The 25603-nt window shown below is 43.1% G+C and overlaps 1 protein-coding gene across 1 annotated transcript; it reads left to right on the forward strand.

Moving 5' to 3' along the window:
• The first annotated feature begins 1296 nt into the window (after positions 1 to 1296).
• epb41a (erythrocyte membrane protein band 4.1a) lies at positions 1297 to 23018 on the forward strand. The gene is made up of 19 exons (XM_068747144.1): positions 1297 to 1608; positions 1777 to 1998; positions 2658 to 2762; positions 2909 to 2951; positions 3031 to 3106; positions 4099 to 4317; positions 4779 to 4866; positions 6043 to 6195; positions 6297 to 6394; positions 6489 to 6664; positions 7327 to 7556; positions 8670 to 8744; positions 10588 to 10632; positions 12182 to 12244; positions 14578 to 14748; positions 14834 to 14956; positions 20678 to 20779; positions 22659 to 22739; positions 22920 to 23018. Exons 1-19 carry the CDS (start codon positions 1297 to 1299, stop codon positions 23016 to 23018), a joined length of 2481 nt encoding a protein of 826 aa, XP_068603245.1.
• Positions 23019 to 25603: the final 2585 nt, after the last annotated feature.

Raw genomic sequence — 25603 nt, forward strand, 5'->3', positions numbered from 1 at the left:
TGTTACATAAAAAGTCGAGAATCCACCCCAGCAAGTTATTACTCAGATGAAACTGTTCACGGAGCCTTCCAATCAGAACGTGGGGAGTCTTTGCCTCAAGTGGATGAGTTCCAGCATCTTGGGGTCTTGTTCATGAGTGAGGGACGGATGAACCGGCGTGATGCAGTCGTTGTACGGGCCTGTCATGGTGAAGAATGAGCTGAGCCGAAAGTCAAAGCTTTTAATTTACCGGTCAATCTACGTTCCTGCTCTCACCGATCGTCACGACCGAAAGGAAGAGACCCCGGATACAAGCACGTCAAAATGATTTCCCTCCGCAGGGTGGCTGGACGCAGCCTTAGAGACATGGGGGAGGAGCTCAGTGACCAGGGAGGAACTCGGAGTAGAGCCGCTGCTCCTACACATCGAGAGGAGTCTGTTGAGGGGGCGGGGCATCTATTTTGGATGCTCTCTGGACTCCCTGGTGAGGTGTTCCGTGCAGGGCTGGCCTGGCAATGCCTCGGGGTGGACCTGGAAGAGATAGAGGGTTGGCCGGGTAGAGGGACGTCTGGAATTCCCTGCTGAGACTGTTGCCTCCGTGACCCGGCCCCGGATAAGCGGTGAAAGATGGATGGATGGATGGATTATTCAAGCTGTTAAAAAAACAACACATTTTTGTGGCACTTGAAAAGGTATGCAGAGAATCTGAGACGATGCCTCGTATCACCATTTCTGGTGGTGCAAGGCATTTCTATTTCTGCGTCAGTTTGGATTCTTCAGAAAAAAATACAAATTTTGCCCCAAAGTGAAGTTAGAAAGGCAACAAAGATGATGAAGAGTGGGAAGGTAGTTGGACCGGATACCTGTGGAGGTATGGAAGTGTCTAGGAGAGGAAGCTGTAAAGTCTTTAATGCGGTTGTTTAATACAATCCTAGAAGGGAAGAAGATGCCAGAGGAACGGAGGAGACGTGTTCTGGTGCCCATTTTCAAGAAGAAGGGAGACAAACAGAGTTGTGGAAACTATAAGGGGATAAAGCTGATGAGTCATACGATGAAGTTACGGGAAAAGGTATGAAGAGCAATGAACATGACCTTCTCATGTGTGTAAATGAGAAGGTCCCAGGGGGGACAGTGAAGCTCCAAGGAATAGACGTAGAGGAGGTCGAGGACTTTGGGTACCTACCTAAACGAAAGCCTAGGACAGGGTGCCTCGAGAGGAGCCGCGGTCAGTTGGCACCTCTGATATGAATTGTATATCGAGGTTAGTTTCTGTTTTCTAAAAGTATGTATTTTTTATTTCTCTTCACAGTTGTTGCCATGACAACAGATGAGGTGGAGAGTCACCAGAAGAAGCCGAGGCAGCAGGAGCAAACCGGCCAGGATGCCGGACTGCCCTCGGCGGAGCAAGAGCATCTCCAGCCTCGCAACCGCAACTCCGCTGGTCGCGGGCTGTCCCAATTGTTCTCCTCCTTCCTGAGGAGGCGCTCGCAGTATGGAGAGAACGCTGGAGAGAACGAGGGCGAAGATGGAGAAGAAGCTAAAGCCCCGATTGCTGACCCTGAACCCGAACTGAGGGCAGATGGAGAGGTCATTGTGGATCAACATTCAGTGAGCAGTGCTGAGGCTCAGGTCTGCCAACAGGCATTTACAACTACTAAATACTGTTGGTTTCGTTTTAAAGTTCAACTTTAGAATGTGTTCTGCTGCACAACGAGACTTTAGTCTTTGTGGTCAAGAAGTACATTTATCACAATGTCTGATTTTTGATTGTATTTATAAATATCTTTTTTATATCAGGCTGTCCAAGTCAAGAAGATAGTGGAGGAGGAGGAAAAGGGAGGAGATAAAAAAGAGAACGAGGACAAAGGAGATGATGGTGACCAAGCAAGAGACATGGAGGATGAAAAGGCGAAAATGACAATGGAAGAAGCCGATACTCTAAGAACTCAACGCCGCCCCAAGACCCTGCAGATTAAAGTCACTCTCCTGGACAACACTCTGTACGAGTGTGAGCTGGAAGTAAGATCAGTCTTAAGTTACAAAACATGCTCCATCATAGGAAATGCAGTGTCATCATTTTAAGCTATTTATCTATTAAGCTGTCATTGAAATAACATGAAACAGACAAAAGTAGTTAAGACTAGAAAAGCACTCTGAGAGCGCAGACCTCCGCCGAGCTGTACGATCCCAGTCGATCAGCAGTTTTTGAAATACTCTGACCGGCCTATCTTGGTCCGACAACCATGCCATGTTGAAAGTCACTTGCATCCCCTTTCATCCCCTTTCTGATGTTCGGTTTGAACTTCAGCTAGTCATCTTGACCACCTCTAAATGCATTGAGTTGTAATTGCTGAGGCTGATTAGCTATTTGTACATTCACCATCCTCTTTATTTGTACACTTTTTATAGTCAGGCAGCTAAATGCATTTAGTGTGTCGACTTGGTCAAGCCGATCTGCTGCAGTTCAATCAATCAGCAGAATTGGGAAGAAGGGTGATTTACGTGAATATGAAAATGGCATGATTGATTTGACAGAATCTGAGTATTTCAGAAATAATTGATCAGTTGATAAGCAATTGGACACAATCCTTTCTTGTCAATGTGTAGAAGACTGATTTCCCTGTGATCTTCCACTGTTGGTCAACACTAAAGTGTGTGTGTGTGTGTGTGTGTGTCAGAAACATGCCAATGGTCAGGAGCTTTTCATGAAAGTGTGTGACCACCTCAATCTGTTGGAGAAAGACTACTATGGCCTAGCCATTTGGGAGACACCCATCAAGAAGGTGGGTGGCTGTCATTATTTTGTCCCAAGTACACTGAGACAAGCCCATTTTCCATCTGGCTCTCTGTCCTTACGGACTTAGCATACTAAAATGGTTTCTAATGAAATAATAAATCAGACCTCTTGCTTCACCCTTTGTTTGAAAAGACTTGGATGGACCTAACCAAGGAGATCCGCAGGCAGGTTAAAGGTGAGCAAAATACATTATTTTCAATTTAATAACACTTGAATGCTGGTTTTTATTTCACGTTCTCCTGTTCATTCTCAAGGTGCAAACTATAACTTCACCTTCAATGTGAAATTCTATCCACCGGACCCGGCCCAGCTGTCTGAAGACATAACGAGGTACGGAACAGAGTTTTATTAATTAACTGTATTAAAGAAAAATTTAGCTTTGCAGTATTAAAACATCAAAGGTTAACAGAAGATGTATGCTTTAGAGCAGGGGTATCAAACTAATTTTCTCCAAGGGCCACATTAGCATTATGTTTGCCCTCCAAAGGCCAAATGTAAACCGTAACACAGTAAAAATGTAACTAAATGTAATGTAATTTAATGTAAAATAAATGTAACTACTCCTTAACATGCTGTTAAATAACTATTTATATTTTTATGTAACTCTTTAGTCACAGTAATTACAATAAAATATTCAGTTTTGATATCACTTTTTTAAAAGGTTGTAACTTAAAAATTGTTAGAGATAAAGCCATACTGTAAATGAGAAAAATCATAAGTATGAACCAAAGTTTGTGATGGGAATAAATTAACACATCTAATAATGTGGAAAAGTTCCATTCAAATGCAATCATCACGCAGGAACAAAGATAATCGATACAAAATCAAAGCAAAACCAAAAAGCCACCACCTTGTCTTGTCATGGACATGCAGAAACCAAAAAAACCAACCGAAGTGGGAAAGATAAAGAACATTCCCCGAGTCAATGCCGCGGAAAAGACGTCACTTTCAGGATCAGCACTGGACAGCTCCATATGTAGCCGGCTACCTGTGGAGCTGTCCAGTGCTGATCCTGAGCGCCATATGTAGCCGGCTACCTATGGAGCTGTCCAGTGCTGATCAGTTTCTGACACACAAGGCTAGACCAAGGGGAATGTGGAAATACACCTCAAACATCCAGAGGCCTATTCTGACTAAAATCTGGAATGCTAAAAGGATATTGTGAAAAGCACAATATTCATGCCAACCTAAAACTCCCAACTATTCATTCTGACGCATAATCAAGTTTATATATTTTCTGGACTGTGATGTTAAATTTGATATCTAAATGCTGTTACCGTGGCTGCACTGTTTCTGAAGTGATCTTTGCTCGTGTGTTGCAGGTACTATCTGTGTCTCCAGCTCCGGAAGGACATTCTGCTGGGCCGACTTCCCTGCTCCTTCGTCACCCTTGCCCTCCTTGGTTCCTATGCCCTGCAGTCAGAGTTGGGGGAGTATGACCCCGAGGTGCACGGCAATGAATACGCCAAGGACCTGAAAATGGCGCAAGGTCAGACCAAGGAGCTTGAAGAAAAGATGATGGAGCTGCACCACACATACAGGTTAGAAACTCAGTCTGCCAGTGGCGGGAGAAATGTGGGTTGTTATTACCAAAGTGAAAATTGGTTTTTATACAAAAAATAAAATTACAATGTAATACAATTATTTTAACAAGCCAGTATTTAAAGTTTGCACTCATAAATGTGCAAAGATTTTGCATAAGTTAAAGAAAAAGTTGGAACTGTTGTGGCATATTAAATTTTATTCCTTACATTTTTGTTTTACATAAGATAAATTTGAAAGTAATTAGTTAGTACAGTGGAATATAAAACACAACTAACCACAAATGCTATTACGTTTTTTAAATTCTCTAATGCTGCAGATAGATATAACACATGCTTACAGTGTAAATGTAAAAGGCAATTCGGTTGCATGAACCGTCTTCTGTAGATTATGGTCTGTTCATTCATCATAAACACAGCACAAACAGCCATTAAAGATTCTTTTTGTGCTGTTGTGGCAGGTCAATGAGTCCAGCCCAAGCAGACTCGATGTTCCTAGAGAATGCCAAGAAACTGTCCATGTATGGAGTGGATCTTCACCAGGCCAAGGTTTGCTGCTCGGGACGTTTAGAATGCATGTCCGTCTGAAAAGCAGCCGGGCACTGATCTGTTTCTCAACAGGAATGAGCTCAATCTAGAACAAACCTAATTAATTAGGTTTACTTAATTAGAATTAAACCTAATATGGTCCCTCTGAATAATTGCGTTACACTCCAATGCCACTAGATGAAAATGGAGTACAGGTAGTTGTCGACTTACGACAGTTCGACTTTACGGCCGCATTTGTCTTTTGTCTGTCTGTTTACGATAAATCAGGCGTGATAGCTGTTCCCACAGTCAGTGAAATAGCAATGGAGCCGCTGCTAAGCGGACATTTGGCCTGGTCAGCAGTTTCCTGGTGGACCCAAAAGAGCGTCCTCCCTCCAGCTGACTCGGACCTGTCAGCCCGGGCCACAATTGAGTGCTGCCAACGGACCCACTATTGGGAGATTTGGGACCAGGTCTACGTCTGGCCGTTTCCATGGATGCACTTTTGCGTGGGACACGACTGTTCCGATCATCGGTGCAGATTTTCCATGTGCACAAGGTTTACTGGTCTTCCATGCCAGACAGGGGGACCTGGGCCGTTGATGCCTGCCCGTTTTTCAGTGTTGGACGATGCGTTTCGGCGGTTGCTGGCGGATTTTCCGTCGTTGACCACACCCGCCTTTTATCCGACGGTTGCTAGGCATCGGTTAGAGCACTTTATTCTCGCTGTCGGCCCGCCAGCTTTTGCACGCGCACGGCGCCTCGACACCGTCGAGTTAACTTCGGCTCGGGAAGAGTTTGCTACCAGGGAGTGTCTGGGAATAGTGAGGCGTTCAAACAGTCCAAATTTCCACGCCCCAAGTACGCTCCTCGTGTAGTAATAGACGGTGTTCTTCCTCATGATAGTCCTCATTACAGTATTTATATATAGGAGAGGTCTGATATTCACTGGAGACCTGGGCTAGACCGCCCCATTGCCCCCCTCTAAGGAGTAAGTAACAATTATTAATGCAGCCCTACCTAGTACTAGTTACTATAAGATCAGAATACAGCTTGGAACGATGATGGTTAACTTTAGACTCCCTTCCTGGAAGGTTCTATGATGGAAAACACAGACTTCTTCTTTCTTTGTCGACCATTCCCGACTTGTCTTATGGATAATTGACATCATTCTCTCTCTCTGGGCGCCTCTGTCAGGATCTGGAGGGCGTTGACATCCTGCTCGGGGTCTGCTCCAGTGGTCTGATGGTTTACAAAGACAAACTGAGGATTAATCGTTTCCCTTGGCCTAAAGTTCTCAAGGTCTCGTATAAACGCTGCAGCTTCTTCATCAAAATAAGACCATCCGAGGTACAGGGTCTTCGTCTGCACGGACTAAACTCATTCTAACCCTGCATTTAACCAAAACGCTGATTTGATTTGGGGGGGGGGGGGGTTTCTGGTTTCAACAGGTGGAACAGTGTGAGAGTGCAATTGGTTTCAAACTACCCAATTACAAGGCAGCCAAGAAGCTGTGGAAGGTGTGTGTGGAGCATCACACATTCTTCAGGTGGTATATTGTACTCTTTAAGGCATTTTATTCTACACTGATATTTTAATGAATATGTTTTTGGCTGATCTTTAAAAGCTGTCTTTGTGGTCAGGCTGACCTCCACTGAGATGGCCACCACTCCGAGGAACTTCCTGGCGTTGGGCTCTAAGTTTCGCTATAGCGGCCGGACGCAGGCTCAGACCAGACAGGCCAGCTCCCTCATCGACCGGCCGGCTCCCTCGTTTCAGCGCTTCACCGCCAAGAGGAACTCTTGCAGCCTGGATGGAGGTACGCTGCTGCTTAGAGTTTAAACTAGGTTTAGGTAAGGACTTTTGGAAGGCTATTCCAAATTGAGACCATCAAAGTTTCAAGAGTGCTTTGTGCCTCTTATTGGAAATGTCTCATGCATCATTGCTATTGAATGACAGCTAGCTTTCCACTCAGGACTGACATTTTCTTTCATGCAGGCCTTCTTGTTGGATAATTTAGTATCTTCAGTATCAATGCATCTGTTTCCACTGATTGGCTGCATTTATAAGATGGGAGTAAGTTGCAGGAGAAGCAGAGGAATGTGGTAAACATGGTGCAGGTTCTAAGGCCTGCTGATAGATACGGTTCTCCACACTAAAAACACCAGCTGGTTCTTTTCCTTGTTCGTCATTGAGTAAGGAGAATAAATATACATAAAAAGCTTTTACAGATTTTATTTGAAGAGGTGTCGCTCCTGAACGAGGGAGAGGTAAATGGAATTTGATCATCAAGATCCAGAATGAAGAATACTTTCAATTAATAAACTCAAAGAAATAATAATCTTTGAAAAGGAGTGAAACTGAATGCTGCGTCGACCTTTGGCACTGTCAGCACGCACAGAGCTAACCGAAAGAAGGATTTAAATGTTCTTTCTTTGTTTTTATACTAAATTCATTTTCTTCCATCTCTGCCCTCTTTAGCGATGCCGTCCGCTCCCGAGAATAGATCCATTCGTCCGGTCAGTGCCCCCGTCATGTCGCCATTGTCTTCTGTGGAGGCAACCCTGTCGCTGCTTCCCACTCTGCGGCGCTCTGATCATCATGCAGGCTCCACACCCAAAGATGACAGAAAGATGGAGGCGCAGATGGAGAGCCTGCCAACTGATATCAAGGGCTGCAGCCCCAAACCGGGCTCCACTCCAGAAATAAAGGTAGGAGGGAGAGGGACACAATAAAAAAAATGCTTAATTTTACACAAATAAAAAAATAAAATAAATATAATCACCTGGCATACCCAACACAATGGCGTACATAAGGTCTATAAATAAATATATATACATATACAGGATAGCTCAGTGGTAGTACGGAAAATCGTGGCCTAGAATCCCGCTCACCACCATTTGCGCTACCGTCTGTCTCAAAGTTAATCTCATAATAAAACCACATTATATTTTACAATAATACTGTATAGAATGTATTAAATTGTGTGAGTGTATCTACAAGTATATTACAAAAAAAATAATAATTCCATTGCTATTAGCATTGATTTTGGTGTTTTTAGACAGCCAGAAATTGAGTTACAAGCTCGGTCCAGGAATGAATTATACTCGTCAGGGTATTACTAGGTATCATATACAGTATACAGTATAAATGGCCTCTCCCTATGCAAATATAATCATTTTTTGGCAATAAAAATGTCTCCCAAGTTGTCGGTTAGCGGAGTTTGATTTGACGACGAAATCATTTTGCGACGGGGTCTTCAGAATGTAAGTCTGTCGTTAACTGAGGACCGACTTTAATATTGACACGTAATCCTCGAACTACCGACTGAGAGGTTACGACTTTAGTCACTTAGTGCTGAAGGTTTTGTACATTAGTCCTTTAATATCTTGCTTAGAGAAGGCTTTGCACAAAGGTGAAAATGGCTGAGATGCAAATGAATGTTTTCTTGTATGTAAATAAATCCACTTCACTGATGAAATTTTAATTTTAAACCTTCAAATAAATGTTTTTCTACCTTCAAAACTGATGTGAAGCTCATAGCTTACGTAAAAATAGTTAAATATTATATATACTATGTTATATCATAAACATTATGATGAAAGCAATTGTTTACATACATTGCAAATAATATAGCAACATTTTTTAACTTTCATTTGGAGACATGAAGAATATTGATTTTATCAGTGTCATGCAGCTACAACGAGCTAAATATTAAAAATATATTTTATTTAAGGTCCGTCTCAAAATAGATTTGTTTTCCGGAAAGATTTAAGCCTTGATTGTGCTCACGATTAATGCCTGAGGTTTGTCTGCGCTATCAGACAGTGGCCAGAAGAGACCGGAGACACGCCCCCTCACTGCCGGTAGCCAATGTGGAAAGAGAGAAAAAGAGCCAGGTTTGTTTGATTGATGCATGATTATCATGATCGGTGATGGAAAACTTTGCTAAATTGTCTTGGTCATAAATATTCAATTCAATTCAATTCTATTCTATTTCTATAGCGCCAGATCACAACATAAAGTCATCTCAAGGCACTTTACAGGATTAGCAGGGAAAGACCTGCAGGGAAACACAGAACCCAACTTGACCCACAAGAGCAACAGAGGCAAGGAAAAACTTCCCTTTAACGGGCAGAAACCTTGGACAGAACCTAGGCTCATGGTGGACGGCCATCTGTCTGGCCGGCTGGGTTGAGAGAGAGAGAGAGAGAGAGAGGGAGAGGGAGAGAGAGAGAGAGAGAGAATGGCAGGTCGGAGACGAGTCAAGGAGATGGATAGGGAAGTGATAGAGAGACAGAGCAGGAGCAGACAAAAACAAAATGCTAATGCTAGCGACGTGGACATCAGTGTTGAGGGACACAGGTCCAGGTTCTGCAGCACCACGGACAGAAGGACCTGAAAGAGAGAGAGGGACAAACAGCGGGAGAGAGAGCACAAGACTACAGGGAATAGAGACAGATTGCACATATATTTATAACATGAATAACATGAATATATGTTACCATGCTTTCGTACAAAGGATCATGAACTTAGACTGCTTGCAAAATCTAGACTGCAAGATGCTGCCATTCTTATCATAAAGGAGGAAAACATAGGTCTATGTTTATCATTGAGTTTTATCATCAAAGGGATTGGCTTCTTCTTGACCAATGTTAATGCTATTATGCTAATGTGCAATGAGTGCTAGAGATCACTCCTGTATTATAATGCAAAAACCTGATATTGCACAAAACTATCCAGTGATTTGTTCAAAAGTTATTTTCCATTTAACAGTTTAAGATTATTTTTTTTTAAAAATCATTGAATTTTCACATTTATCGTTCAAATACCGAGACGAGCCGTGCGGCGAGGCGGCTGCCGGCTGCAGCTCAATCACTGCGACTTGCTATGCTATGCAGTGAGACCGTATTGCTGTCTTTGTGTGTCGCTATTTAATATAGCTAAATGAACTAAATTACCATGACGTATAAAATGTCACGTTTTTTGTACATGTGTAACGTGCTTCTTGTGCTGCGCGATCATAAAATGGCTGGAAAAGAGGGACTAGGTGAGACACGCAGTTTTCCTGCCTCTTGATAGGGGGCGCTGGGATTCTATTCGTCACTTGAGGACTACAGAGTAAGTTGCAGCTAGCTACAATCTGCAGCTAGCATGTCAAGTGCAGCGGTGCTATAGTTGGTATGTGTAAAGGATTCTGATATGAGATTATTCTGATATGAGATTTTAACATAACTGCTGCCAATAAATGGTGAATAAGATACGAAGTTAGTGAATCTGAGTTTGATGAAGTCGGAGCCTCGGCAGCATCAACGTCGCCACGCGTCACTGCATGGCAAAATATTAATGTATTCATAATGAAAAACATTATGATATTTCAAATCAAAGGTACATTACTGATCCTGAAGAGGATCAGAGTTTCCAACATCAAAGTTGTATAATACAAGTACAAGTACATAGGAGGGAGCAGTTATGCTGCACCGGCCTCCATTAAGAACTGTAAGCCTAAACCGTTTACAACATGAAAGCTTCTACTTCCTTATCAGGCTGGGTTTAGCCAATATTGGAAGATTTATTTGGTTGTTTTATTGGTTGAACAGTTAATGCTGAATTGTGTTGATAACAATGAGTTTTGTCATTTATTGAGCAGTTATGGTAATTAATAGTAATTAAGAATGCCTGGTGAAGTCAAACTGGGCCTTATTATGTTGTAACCATCTTTCCTCTGGTGGGAAAACGCAGTCGTCCCGGGACAAAACGAAGGTGGAGATGATGCGAGTGAGGAAGGTTAGCATGCTCCTTAGCTGTTCACCATCACCATCATCACCCCGTCATCACTTACACATGAAGAGACTTTGCTGTTCTGTCATCTGATCTTTCCATTGCAGACACAGAGTTTTTATGATTTCTGTCTGCGCTTCTTTCTGGGAAGGTTTGAGTTGTAAAAGTTTGATTATGTCAAATTATCAGCAGCAAAGAAATGTCTTTCTGAAAACCTCCCTCCAGGGTAAAAATGAATAGATATTATTTAGTACATAAGTATATTATATACAATACGTTTTATAGTATTGATTCTGTAAGCCACTGCACCTCTTTCGTTATGCATTTGCATGTAGATCTTTGTACGAGTTTGTGTATTGTTGTACTGCCGCCGTTCCACATTTGATCACATACGTGCGCTTGATGCCATGAAGGTTTTATCTAAGAATGTGACTTTAGAAATCAGAGTTTATTGGCAAATCATATGGATTGTGGACGACAGACAGTTTATACAATGACATATGTGAGAGTGTCAACACGCTTTCAGTGTTGCTCACGCTCATGTTCACCTCTATTTAGGAAATGTCCACTCAATTAATCACTCCCTAGGACAAGTCAGATTGTTCCTATGATTACTGCGACAAAAAAAATCTAATTTATTTAGCAGTTTGTGGTTTTGTAGGGATCAGAATAAATAACTGAAATGGTGATTGTCACACAAGCTTTACTTTCTGCTACCAAGCACTGGTGCTATGACCTGTGATAATAATAATAATATCTTAATTTATACAGCACCTCTCAAAAATACTGCAAAGTACTTTGCACAGTCGCTTTCAATTTAGCCAATCACTTCACAGGTTTATAAAAGGGAAGTCACAGAAATGGTTGAACTAGCAAAAGCAGCTATTTTGAGCTATATGGTTTTAATGGGTCGCTTGGATTTAACATGGTTTAAGATGGTTCCAGCAGCCTGATTGATCACCAATAACAAATAATTACATTCACCACTTAAGCAGAAACCAACCATGAATACTGACGTCACAGTTGTCAAATTAAAATATGATACTTAGGCAATGTTGTGTTTGCAATATGAATCTGCTGCCTCCAAGTTGACAAGTTTAAAACTGGCTGGCAACATTAGTTTCTAAATGGTACCAACTGAAGGATCTATCTCATTCCATTATTGATGGATCGATGGTCTATTCAATTATACTGAAATAAGAAAATAAAACTGTCTTTCGGCACACCTCATTTGTTGCATTTGATACAGCCAAAGACGGGAAAACAAGAAGCTGGGGTTTCATTGAAGTGAAATCATATCGACGCTCCTCCACTGCGTTGATCTGCTTTTGCATGGCCAGCATGTCCTCGCCTCCCATCCACATGACTGCTGTGTGTGGAGATGAGCTCCTCATGCGGTGTGGTACACAGAACATCCACTGCATGTTCAGCTGCTACAACTCTGATTCGTGGCATCGGCATGTTCATCGGATTTGATTGCAAACAAATACTAAATGTTTCAGTTACCGCTGTCTTCTCTCCAACTAGCTTTTTCCTTTTCCTCATTTTTCTACAGAAAAAAGCAAGGAAACTTGAGGGTGAAACTATATATATCAGACATAGCAATTTAATGTTGGAGGTTTGTATCTGCATTCAGATCTCTGCTGTGACTATTTGATGTCATGTTCTGTTTTCATGTTATTTTTCTTTTGGCCTCCATATCTTTTTATTTTCAGCTAAACCCCAGAGGCTTGGCATGCACCATTTTCCTCTCTGATTTTCATGCAAGTAGTTTCAGTCCATGTTGACATTGTGTCGCTCATTCCACAGTTGATTTAAATAAATGGAACATACATGAAGCACATGTTTGGGAACAGTTTATTTCTAACCACTCTAAAATTTTATTACTGCTTGGTTTTGGTGCTGAAAATATTTAAAGATCTTTTTAAAAAAAACCTAAGGAAGAACCCCATCTTTGACTATTTTAGACAATGCTGTTTGTTCTGATTGGTCTTCACGGTTACATCAGTGTCTTTCATGTAATGACCTTGTTCCCAAACAATGGCATCATTTCATTAACTGTGTTCACGACTCCAACTTCTGTCACCCTTACTGTGATTAGAGAGGAATGACATGCTAACTTGCTGCTAATCTTGGTAAAATTATTATTACTATTTTTTTTATCTGTGTGAATTGATGCCATTGAATGAAATACTACCTACTGTACAAAATTGGTCACTCATCGTGGCGACTCCATGAAAGTAGTTTCCAACCCAATAGTACTCCGACATCTGGATCTGGTTCAAACATAAGTCTGCTGTGACTGACGTGTCAAACCACTCTTCATGTTCCATTTCCATGTGTCTTTACTCAACAAATGGCAAAATGAAGAAAGATGAACAGAGATGCAAATTTGTTGCAATGTATTGATTATTTTGGGGGTATATGCTGTACATGTGATTGTAGATAGTTAAACATTTCGCATGATTGCTTGTCAGCTACAACATGCTTTGGAATGGATTAGTACCCCCTAATCCTGCTTTGGCCAAAATTGGCCTTTAAAGGGAATAAGAGTCTTTCTGTGGATTTTAGAACATATAACCACCCCCTCCACCATTGCCCTGGGGCGAACCAGGTCTCTAAATCTGCTGCTTTATTTTTGTCGTCATATTGTTATCACTGGACATGAGTGAATATTAAAAATGACTGTAAACTCCAAAATGGAATATGATGTTTGCAGATGACATTGTGATCTGCAGTGAGAGCAGGTAGAGGAGAATCTAGAGAAGTGGAGGTCTGCTCTGGAAAAGAGAGGAATGAAGGTGAGCAGGAGTAAAACAGAGTACATGTGTGTACATGAGAAGGTCCCAGGGGGACAGTGAAGTTACACGGAATAGACGTAAAGAAGGGAGAGGACTTCAGGTACCTCAGGTCAACAGAGCAGAGTGATGGAGAGAATGTGGAAAGGAGGTGAAGAATCGTGTGCAGGCAGGCTGGAACGGGGGGAGGAAAGTATCAGGTGTGCTCTGTGATAGGACGAAGGGACAGGTCTACAAGACAGTGGTGAGGACAGCCATGATGGACAGCTCAGAGACAGTGGTGAGGACAGCCATGATGGACGGCTTAGAGACAGTGGTGAGGACAGCCATGATGGACGGCTTAGAGACAGTGGTGAGGACAGCCATGATGGACGGCTCAGAGACAGTGGTGAGGACAGCCATGATGGACGGCTTAGAGACAGTGGTGAGGACAGCCATGATGGACGGCTCAGAGACAGTGGTGAGGACAGCCATGATGGACGGCTTAGAGACAGTGTTTCTGAGGAAAAGACAGGAGGCGGAGCTAGAAGTGGAGGAGATGAAGATGCTGAGGTTCTCCTTGGGAGTGACCAGGTTGGACAGGATTAGACATGAGACAATCAGAGGGACAGTGAAGGTTAGACGTTTTGGAGACAAGGTCAGAGAGACCAGACTTTGATGGTTGGACATGTCCAGAGGAGAGACGGGGACTATATCGGTAGAAGGATGCTGAGGATGGAACTGCCAGGGAACAGGACTAGAGGACGACCCAGGAGAAGAGACATGGACGTAGTGAGGGAGGACATGAGAGTGGCTGGTGTTGGGGAGGACGATGCAAAGGACAGGGTGAAGTGGAGACGGTTGGGTTGATGTGGCGACCCCTCACGGGACAAGAATAAAGTACTGTAGTACTGTAAACTCCAGATCTCTGCTGGGCTCTGATATGAACATCACAGCCTGGTTTGTCTGACATCATTTCCCATGATTTCATCATTACTTATATATTTTTCATTTTCATACCTCTATTTTCATCCTTGTGAAAAATAATATTTTCCATGTTTTCTACAGTCTGTTCTTTTCCATACTTCTCCTTCCCCTTCGCTCCCTGTGCATTTATTTACTTTATTTTATTCCCGTCCATCTACCGATTGTGACTTTCATGTTCTTGTTGAAGGACCTGGATAAGACGCAGACAGAGATCATGCGTCACCACACGAGCATCAGTGAGATGAAGAGGAGTTTCATGGAGTCGGCACCAGAGCCTCGGCTGAGTGAGTGGGACAAGCGTCTCTCCACCAGTTCACCGTTCCGAACAGCAAGCGTCACCGGTCAGCTACGACCAGCGGTGAGTCCAACGCCTCCAGGGTTTGGGTCTCTCTCCTGAGTGCTTTGATCATTTCAGATTTGTTTGTTCATTGATCCCCCCCCAGTCTCCTGTGCTAAAGACCCAGACAATCACCATCTCAGATGTCACCAACTCCCTGAGACAGCGTGTCAGCTGCAGGGATGTCCCTTTAGTTCACACTGAGAGCAAGACGATCACGTACGAGTCGGTAAGGGAACTACAAACTACAACAAACTACAAACAAACTACAAACAAACAAAATATGTTCTCATGGCAGATATCAGTCATATGGTCCGGCTTTTTAGACCCGAACAATTTATTGAAGTTTTTTAGGATATTTGTTTTATTTATATTTACGCTGTTATTACTATTATTATTAATGTTTTATTAATAGGTTTTCCTTTACTATTATTTTTTGCTATTTAGATTTGTTTAATTGATGTGCAATATTTATAACATATTTTATAAAACATTGGTCCTTATCATCCCCAAAACAGCAAAATGAACCATCCAGTCAATCCTTGGTAGTTTGGGTCGGTCTGTAATCGCCTCCTGAAACACGTCTGGAAGAAATCCCTCCCCTTCTGACATCAGGAGGGGCAAACGTGCACAAGATGTGCGTGCGTCCCCGTGTCTGCTCGTCCTCGCTCTACGGCGTTTTCCCTGCATGAAGTTTATTTTTGGTGGTAATATTTTAGTGTGTGGTAAACACTTTGAACGAGACGCTTTATGGAGCGGGAGACGGACATCGCTGCGTCCGCGATACTGCCGACGCTGCGGCGATCCGTCCTGGTGACGAGGAGGCTGAGCCGAAAGACGGTCGATCTCCGTTCTTATTCTCACCTGTGGTCACGAGCTTTGGGGAGTGAACGAAAGAACAAGGTCGCCCGTAAAAAGCGGCTTAAATGAGCTTCCTCCGTAGGGGGACAGCGCGAGACGCTCCCTCAGGGCGCAGAGTAGCTCCGCTCCTCTTAGGCTGCTGCCCCGGCGACCCGAACCTGGATAAGCGGTTTGAAAATGGATGGATGGATGATTCAAAGCATTTCATTCCGTCCTGAGATTATTGTTGTCATCGTGTGTGTGTGATTTTGGCAAAAATTGCAAACAATTTTTTTTGTGTGCTCAAAACGTCCCTTGCGGTTACCATGGTAGCGCTGCTGCGCTATGAACTTACTTTTGCTTCCTGGTTTAGAGCGTTTCTGGCAGAGCGGTTTGAGACAGAAATGAGGGACGCTGTCCTGCAGCATCTGTTTGAGACAGAAATGAGGGACGCTGTCCTGCAGCATCTGTTTGAGACAGAAATGAGGGACGCTGTCCTGCAGCATCTGTTTGAGACAGAAATGAGGGACGCTGTCCTGCAGCATCTGTTTGAGACAGAAATGAGGGACGCTGTCCTGCAGCATCTGTTTGAGACAGAAAAGAGGGACGCTGTCCTGCAGCATCTGTTTGGCTCTGTGGCATGGCCAGAATTGCCTGCTGATCACTGTGGGAAGGCTTGATGAGCGTTTGGGTGAAGTGCTCTCTCCCTCGTTGTACTATGTCACTTTTCTCTGTGAGCACGTTGCATTCAACGGATTGGACTGGAGCCTTGGCGTTGGAAGAAGGGCCGCACACAGCCGTCCTTCTTGCAGTTGTGCTTATCAGCAAACTGTTGTAGTTTCCGTTATTTGTCCTTCATGTTTGGTGGACGAGCCAAGTTTCAAAGGCTTCTTGTTTCTGCCTCCGAAGCCTGGTGATCTCCAAGTTGTGGATGCCAAACCAGTCCTGATGTGTGTGTTGTGGGAGTCCATGTTTGAATTTTGTCATAGACTGCATTGCCAAAGCTGTCCCATTCTCCCTCCGGATCCGCCTCAGTGACGTTTGTCACGAGGGCTTGTGTCGTTCCAGGATGAGAACGTTTCTGTACATCCAGTGTCTTCCTGTAGTTGATGTTTGCCGTCTCTGTCTGCTTGTGACCGAAATGGACAACTTGAAACGCAGCAGCAAGGGGCCGGTCCAACAGCGCCTCTGGTCCTAGCTGTCACATTGCTTGGCGATCACATAATCAATAAGGTGCCAATGTTTGAGCGAGGGTGCATCCATGTGGCCTTCTGAATGTCGAGTCTTTGGCAGCACCTGGGCTAGTTGTCGCGGGTTTAAAATGCCACGAGCGTTCACTCTCTCACTCTCTCCTCTCTCCTCTCTCCTCTCTCCTCTCTTCCCCTGCAGACGCCCCGGCCCACGGCCCGGCGGTGTGCTTTGTTTGGGTTGTGCTTTGTTTATTTAGGTCACTTGTTTTGCCTTATTTCAGGGATTTTGTCCTGAATGAATCCCTTTTGTTTCCTTTACACGGCGTAACCCCCTTTTTTTTGTCATGGCTGTGACAAGTGGGGGCTTGTCTCGCCTCCTAATTCACCACTCTAGCACAGCACACCACTTTTGTAAATATACACTTAGGGCACACACTTGGGGGGGGGGGGGGGGCTGTTGCTGGGGGATGATCCTCCAGCATTTCTCTGCAACCCCCCCCCCCCAATGCACCACACATACCCATTTCTTTTGGGTTCGAGCGGGTGTTGGGCGGGGAGATGAGGGATGGGGCAGCAACAGGGCAGGAGTGCGCTGTTGCCCTCGGCATTCCCCATCCTACCCCAACTGCCCCCAATTTCAATGCACCACACTCACCTGTGTGTATTACCTGGGTGTTCACCCACCCACAGTGCTGGGATAAAGTTCAGCAGGTGGAGGTGGGGGGGTGTTGGTGGGGCCGGTCGGGGAATTGGGGGGCTGGGGGTTGTCGGGGGTGATGTGTTGGTTGCTGGTGGGGCGCCGGGCCGTTCTGCTGTGCCCCCTCCCGCTGTACTGGCTTTGTTTTCGTTGGCTGTGTACATTATTTGTTCCACTGGTTTGAGCCGGTTTCTGTTTTTTGTGCTCAACTTCTCCACATTTCGAGAAAACTCGCTCGCAAGGAACTGACGATGCCGGCGTGTCTGTGAATTGTTTTGCAAGCTGAAAGAGATGCGGGTCCACAATCTGGTGGTTCAGGCAGTAAACCAGTGGGTCCTCTGATCAGTCCAGCGGTGGCTCAGTCAAGTACCGCTGCAGCTCCACTGTAGCGTCTACTGCAGCGTCTCTGCCCAGTGTGTCCCAAAGGTTTTTATCTGAACAGACATGACGGCAAACATCAGTACTGGAGGGTTTCAATTCATATCTCTTTACTTATTTCGTCCTGAATTTTATCAAGGATCTATTTCAAACATTATATGTGGAGGCTGGATGTCCTGGTGCTGGTTGGGCTGATGTGGAGGGCTGTTCCTCTGTCGGTGTGTCAGGTGGTGTGTATCTCATCAGTTGTGAGGATTGTGCCGTCAGTCGTTTTATTGACGCCGGTAGTGTCAAACTGCTTTTGCATCACTGACACCAAGTTCTGTCTCAGTGCTGCAGCAGTGTCGTGGCTTATTATCTACCTCCTGAATAAGCTTCATCACCTCACGCTTCATCTGCTCCTGCACTTCTGAGCTTCTCTTTTGCTGTTGTGCTGGTCTTGAAGAACGTGAGAACTTTTCGTGCTCTTGTTCATCAGTCTTCCAGGCCAGGAGTTCCCTCAAGCGACTTCTTCACACTGAATTTAGTGGATGAGCAAAGCAAAGAGCATGTCTGAGATTGGAACTTCTGACAGAGGCCCCATTCAATGCCCCATTCCTCCATGAGAGGCCTCGTTGCAGCAGTGATGTTAACATCTGTATGAGCTTCAGGGAAAGGCAGCACTCCCCAAATCACCGTGGCCGGCTTCACAGAGTCGTCCACATAATGGCAGGTCACTGCTAGATAGGCATCCATGTTAATGGAGCCCACATATCAGCAGTCAGGCTCACAGCATGACAGCCTTGGCCTTGGTCTTCTCCTTGCATCTCTGGAGCACCGTGTTCTTTAGAGCCTGTCTGGATCGAGGAGTCTGTGTGGGAAAGAGCAACGCCACAAACTCCCTGAAGCCGCGTTCATCCACGATGGAAAAAGGCTGCGAGGCTCTCACCACCAGGGCCTCATCACGGAGGACGTTTTCCTCTGATACTTCAGTTCAGTAGGACGCACCAAGCACCGGAGCTAGGGAGAGGCCATAGGCTAGTGGCTACGCTAATCATATCCGTAATTATGAAGTAATACTACGTAATACACAGTAGACTTGAGATAGACCATAGGCTAGTGGCTACGCTAATCATATACGTAATTATGAAGTAATACTACGTAATACACAGTAGACTTGAGATAGACCATAGGCTAATGGCTACGCTAATCATATACGTAATTATGAAGTAATACTACGTAATACACAGTAGACTTGAGATAGACCATAGGCTAATGGCTACGCTAATCATATCCGTAATTATGAAGTAATACTACCTAATACACAGTAGACTTGAGATAGACCATAGGCTAATGGCTACGCTAATCATATCCGTAATTATGAAGTAATACTACCTAATACACAGTAGACTTGAGATAGACCATAGGCTAATGGCTACACTAATCATATCCGTAATTATGAAGTAATACTACGTAATACACAGTAGACTTGAGATAGACCATAGGCTAATGGCTACACTAATCATATCCGTAATTATGAAGTAATACTACGTAATACACAGTAGACTTGAGATAGAGCTACTATAGCTATGGTCTATCTCGAGTCTACTGTACTGACCGTTACTGTTGTATATGTACCTAATTTGTGTTTAGTGTCGACATTGAATGAGCTGGAGCCTGATACTTTTTACACTTCGTTTGAGCCGTGGCCAGATTGTTGAGCAAACGGTGTCTTTCAGAGGGACAATTGGCAGCATGTCAAGGGTAGGCACCGCCCCTGGGGATTGAACATATGGGGCCGTTGCACTTCATTTGAAATCCTGTGTGATTTTGTGGTCTATGAAGGTGGCAATGGGGGGAACACCTTCACTTGGCAGGGGAGGTGAGTTTGTGGTCAAACTGTGTGAAACGCTCCCATCAAACCAAAACAACAACGTTTCCTTCATCGCTCCTCTTCAAATCGACTTTGTAGGAACACTCCTTAGCAATCGCTAAAGTGAGAAAAGTCCAGCAATGAGGATCTGTTGAAGGTGGAGAAAGAAAGCTATGGCCATTGTCAAGAGGTATGACAACAGACCTGTTACCTTGATCTCATCCGACTGTTGTTGAAGCTCAAGACGAAGCCTGACGGAGCATTTGTGGAAGGCAACAGGCCAGATGTTGTGAAGGAGAACACCACATCTGTGGCTTGGATAGAAATCCTGGATGCTTGTTCTATAATTGTGTAAAGTTAAAAAAAAAGACGCGTCTTTGTTCTCAATCAGAAAAAGACTAAAGCTGATTTATATTCAAATGAGGAAATTAATTATGATTAGCACCCAATGTGACTTACACATACGTATATGTCACACATGTTACATAACATTACAGATTTTTGACACTCGGGGTTGGTAATTCAAAAATGGTCTATAGTCTGTTTTATGTTCCCGTAATTATGCTTGAAGGAGAAATGGTTCTGGATTATCGGTTCAAGTGGAAGAATCTGGAGTTCAATATGGAAGGTCTGCGTCATTTAATTATGATGCAGTATTTTGGGGTCTGTAGTTAAAGCCAGATGGCGATATTGCTGTCTTGAAAACGTTATCCATCTATACACACTAAAACAGTCTGCTCGTTTTCCCTTCTCACTGTACTGTCTAAAAGCAGAATTTATTTTGCTTTTGTTTGGAATTTCCATTTTCTTATAGAAAAATGTCCTAAAACATTCTCAAATTAAAAACCCAGTTGGAAGTAGGAATAAAATTCTTACTTCCAAATATGAAATTAATTGTAAGATGCAAATAATAGAAATAAATATAACATTATTACATGTTAAATGCTTCATTTGTAGTTCTCTTGTCCTACTAAAATGGTGTATTTCCTGTAGCCTGTGGACAGCCCAGCAGAGAAGGAATCAGGAGTGCTGCTTAGTGCCCAGACCATCACATCTGAGACCATCAGCACCACCACCACCACCCAGATTACAAAGGTTTCTGCACTTCCCACACGTAGTCATTATCGATCATACTATAATCTACTGCCAGGCTGTGATCGAGTCCGACATTTCCTTACTTGTGCCAGCCATATTAACCTTTTGCACCATCCTATGCAAGTGTCTACTCTACTACAACGTTTATGAGGAAACTATAAGCAGTTTGTCACTCATTCTCAAAACATGTACTCAGTCAGGAATACTGTTTTCTTTTAAAGGTCCCATATTATGAGAAACTCACTTTTCCCATGTTTCTACACTATTCTGGTGATTTTGGGTCCTGATCAACCCAAAAACATGTAAATAAAGCATCCAGTGAATCCTGCGTAGTTTGGTAGGTCTGAAATCACCTCCTGAAACACGTCTGGAAGAAATCCCGCTCGGCTTGACGTCAAGCAGGGGGAACGTGCACAAGATGTGCGTGCACATGGGTGCGTGCACGTGCGTGCGTCCCTGTGTCTGTGTCGCTGAGAGCAGCCAGATAAGAGGTGGCTCGGGCTTTTATTTAGGCGTCTGGGTGGCGCCTCCCTGCTGCGGTGTTCTGGGCACGTCCCACGGGGAAGACCCAGGACACGCTGGAGAGACGATGTCTCTCGGCTGGCCTGGGAACGCGGAAGAGCTGGAAGAAGCTGGAATCGTTGTTACCTCCGCTGAGACGGACGTTATATAATCGCCGGCGTTTGTCTGTTAGCAAAGTAACTCAAAGAGTTCTGGACGGGTCTTGATGAAATGATCAGGAAACGTTGGGAATGTTACCAGGAACAGATGATCCAGAAGAGATCCTGGATTCTGGATCAGTTTGAAATCTTCGTTAACGTTGCAGTCAATGGAGCTTCAAAAGATTTCCTTAATATCTCGGTTGATTATTGATCGATGTTTATGGAATTTGACACAATCGTAGTGAGCGGATCTCTATTTCTCCACCGAGTTTCATCTGGATCTGATCCAGAATGAGGTCAGGAAAATAAATTATATTTATAAATTGATTTATGCTTTCAAAAATCTTAAAAATAAACATAAATTCTGATTCACTTTGACTTTTCATGTTGGTGTATAAAGATACCAAGAACAATCTAGAACCTTCTGGTGCTGATCCAGATCACCATGTGGACGGTGTAGATCCGGTTAGGAGGGGAACGAGCTGCTTGGGGGAGGTCTGTGCTCTCTGGGTGCTTTTCTAGGATGGTAGGTTTAGCTTCACTGCCTGTTAGGAGTTGATTGCATTGCAAGAAGGAAATGTTTTGTCTTTTCTTGTAATAGAGCTCCGAGGTTATGTCCAGAAGGGGGCGATGGACTTTGTGATATCTTAGTTCAAATCAACAGTTTTCCTCAGAAACGATCCTATAATTAATGTCAGCTCTGTATGGCAGATTATTGATTTTTTTTCTCCTCACTTTTTAGACAATAATGCCTAAATTGTGTGGCTGATTGGGGGCCTTGCTGCCATGCAAGGTGCTGCCAGGCCCACTCAGAGCAATTCAGGCTTCAGTGTCTTTCATCTGGCTTGGGAAGATGCAAATAATTCGATGAAGACGATGTCCACGGTGAAACACGGCAGTGGGTGCGCGGACCATCAGCCAGGAGTTGCTGGTGAATTTATGGGTTTATCAGGAATGCAGTCCCAAAGTAGAAAAGCTCACTTTTCAATGAAGAATCCTGCCCTTCACATCGCTGCATTCCCCACTTCTTCAAAGTGGTAATGCCCAACTGACAAAACGGTGTCCTGTCCCACAGGGAGCAAGCAGATCCATGTTTATATCCCTGCTCACTCCTTTCTGTTTCAAGTCAGGGCTTCGTTGTCTTAACAACTTTTCAACAGATGAATATTTTTAGTAATTTGATATTTGTGTGAGTTGATTCCATGTTTTTCTTGCAGACAGTAAAAGGAGGGGTCTCAGAGACCCGCATAGAGAAGAGAATCATCATCACTGGAGACACTGAAATTGATCATGATAAGGTGAAGAATGGAAACGTTCCAATGGACACATTTTCAAACCGGAATAATATATAATGTTTTATTTCATAGCTTTAAATTATGGAGGTTGGTTGGTTGGTTGTTGCCATTCCTGAGGTAAATATACAGTGTGCGTGTGTGTGTGTGTGTGTGTGTGTGTGTTTCTTCTCCGTTATGCTTCAGGCTTTGGCTCAGGCCATTAAAGAAGCCAAAGAACAGCATCCAGACATGTCTGTTACCAAAGTGGTGGTGCACCAGGAAACGGAGATCACTCCAGAGTGACATGGATGGATCCTCTAAGGTGAGCGTTCACCCCGAAGCCAACCTCGGCATCTTAGAACATCCAAGCGCTGGTTTGACGCCGGGAACGTTGAGAATTGATAAGATTTATACGATTCCATTTTCAATTCTGTGAAACTCTTCGGTTCTTTATTGGTTCTTCTTACCAAGATTCTTATTTTAAAAACAAGAACAAACAGGATTAAGTTTTATATCTTATTTCAGAATTTTCAGTTCCATGACTTTATAAACTCAACAGTTGAGGTTTTTTTTTTTTTTTATAACCAAATAAATATTCTTCAGAGAAATTAACAAAATACAACAAACTGTTCTGTGGCAATTACAGAAGAATGTCTAGAAATTAAAATGTTATCCTTTTTAAAAGAATATATGAGCAAGTGACTGATACAATCAGCTCAAGTCCAATGGAACCGTGCAACCATCAACTATGAAGAATGAAGAATTATTTTGCAAAACGAACAAGCATGTTTGCTTTTTCAGGAAGGATACGTGATCTCTCTGGACTTTCAGCAATCAATCTTTATTGTTTTGGGTGACTAAAACCCTTTATTAAATATGTTAGTTATGAATCGATTCCTGCTTCACTGGTGTCCATCCTGTAGCTTGAACACCCAATGAAGTGAATTTAAGGGGTTACTTTGCCCAAATGAGAGTTGATGATTGTTATAACAGTGATGTTACATTTTTGGCAACTTAATTTCCTCTTCTGAATCAGGATGTCAATGATCATGTTAACGCTTTTGTTGCCCCTGGACATTTTAGTCCGTTTCAGACATTCAAAAATTCCCTCACAGGAAATCACCTGGCTCATGGGAGTTGATTTTAAAAATTAAGATCTCAAATTTCAGCCTGAAAATCCATAATTTGACCCTGTAATGCATTTTTATCTCATCCCTGAACCTTCAGCATCCAGATGTGCTCAAAATGGCCTGGAAGGGGTTAAAATCCTGAAATCCTTGAGTCACCTCGAGAATCTTGAGAATAATTAGTACAAATTCACTAATAGCTAAATGACAGGTAGACATTTTTGTCCACTTGAAGGGTCATGTATAGGATATAAACAATAATTACAGAGTCAAATAATAAATAATAATAATACATTTAGAAATGAATGTGGGGGGCTTTCTGTGATTGATAGTTCAGAGGAGGGTCATCATTGGCTTTCTTAAATGAACGATGGAGCTGGAACGTGTGATTGGCATTTAGAAAGATGGAGGATACAGTTTGGCTGGTTATCAATGATGCACCTGGACATCTGATTAGCTTTCAAAAGGTAAAAAACACTTGGTTGTAGTTCTCATTTTGCCTTTTTACTCGCGTTAAGATCTAAAGTACTGACGTTTGGCTGTAATCGATGGCATCTTTCTCTTTTTTCTCTGATCATCTGCCCATTCCTTCCACCTTGTTTCTCTGTCAGGCGTTTTACTGCAGCACCCCCAACCGTCACACTTGACTGCGCAGAATTTAATTTGAAACAACAGACCATGACAAGTTTCGACATTCACCAATAACTTTGACCTCTGAAAGTGGAATTTGTCCTGAAGACGGCGTTGACAGAAACCTCCATGAAGCCTCGCAGTAACGATCACCTCCAGTTCCACTTGGCACCAAACGATCGCCGACTGGACGTCAAACATCAGCCGCTCTCTTCTTAAAGAGACGTAAAGAACGTAAAGGTGGCCGTGTTTTCACCCCCGCCGAGGTCTTTTAGCGGATCTTGATGACATTTTCAAGAAATGTTGAATGTTTGTTGTTGGAACAGTTGATTCCATTTTGGTGATGATCCAGAAGAGATTCTGGATCACTTTGAACTTTTTTGTTACCATTGCAGTCAATGGAGCTTCACAATTTGTTCCTCAGTATCTCGGTTGATTATTGACCGATGTTTATGGAATTTGACACACTTGTAGTGAGCGGATCTCTATTTTTCCACCGAATTTCATCTGGATCTGATCCAGAATGAGGTCAGGAAAATAAATTATTTATACATTCAAAAATCAAAAAAATACACATCAACTCTGATTCACGTTTACTTTTCATGGTGTATAAAGATACCAAGAACAATCTAGAACCTTCTGGTGCTGATCCAGATCACCGTGTGGACGGTGTAGATCCAGTTAGGAGGGGAATGAGCTGCTTGGGGGAGGTCTGCGCTCTCTGAGTGCTTTTCTAGTTACTAAATATTTTCAGTGGCATTTGGTCTTTTAATGTTGTGATTACTGATACTTTATTTTTCTACAGATCTCCAGACTTTCAGATTTGGTTGCCAATAACTTTGAAGTCAAGTGATTTTTATAAGCGTCTTTCAAATGGTATTTTGGGTATTTGTTTTTCATGGCGTTATACACAGTGGGAAGCAGAGTATCCCTCTTAGAATTAGTTTGATGTCATTTCCTGTACACCAAATATTTTATTTTCCCTCTCAATGTGAAAAGAATATTTTTCCAATTCATGTATATAAAGGTTTAATGATTTGGAGTTCTGACTTTCTTTTTCTATGTCTGTTGTGTGTTCTATGTGTTAGTTTATAGTTAGAGTTTATATTGTAATCATGGAACCAAACTGTC

The sequence above is a fragment of the Brachionichthys hirsutus genome, chromosome 13 (genome assembly GCF_040956055.1).
Source record: "Brachionichthys hirsutus isolate HB-005 chromosome 13, CSIRO-AGI_Bhir_v1, whole genome shotgun sequence".
Lineage (NCBI taxonomy): Eukaryota > Metazoa > Chordata > Actinopteri > Lophiiformes > Brachionichthyidae > Brachionichthys > Brachionichthys hirsutus.

What these genes read in the sequence shown, in the direction of transcription:
- epb41a (XM_068747144.1), top strand. Translation starts at nt 1,297, where the DNA reads ATGACAACAGATGAGGTGGAGAGTCACCAGAAGAAGCCGAGGCAGCAG. An exon ending in TGAGCAGTGCTGAGGCTCAG is followed by an intron (nt 1,609 to 1,776) that starts GTCTGCCAACAG and finishes TTTTTATATCAG; the next exon opens with GCTGTCCAAGTCAAGAAGAT. An exon ending in CTGAAATTGATCATGATAAG is followed by an intron (nt 22,740 to 22,919) that starts GTGAAGAATGGA and finishes GTTATGCTTCAG; the next exon opens with GCTTTGGCTCAGGCCATTAA.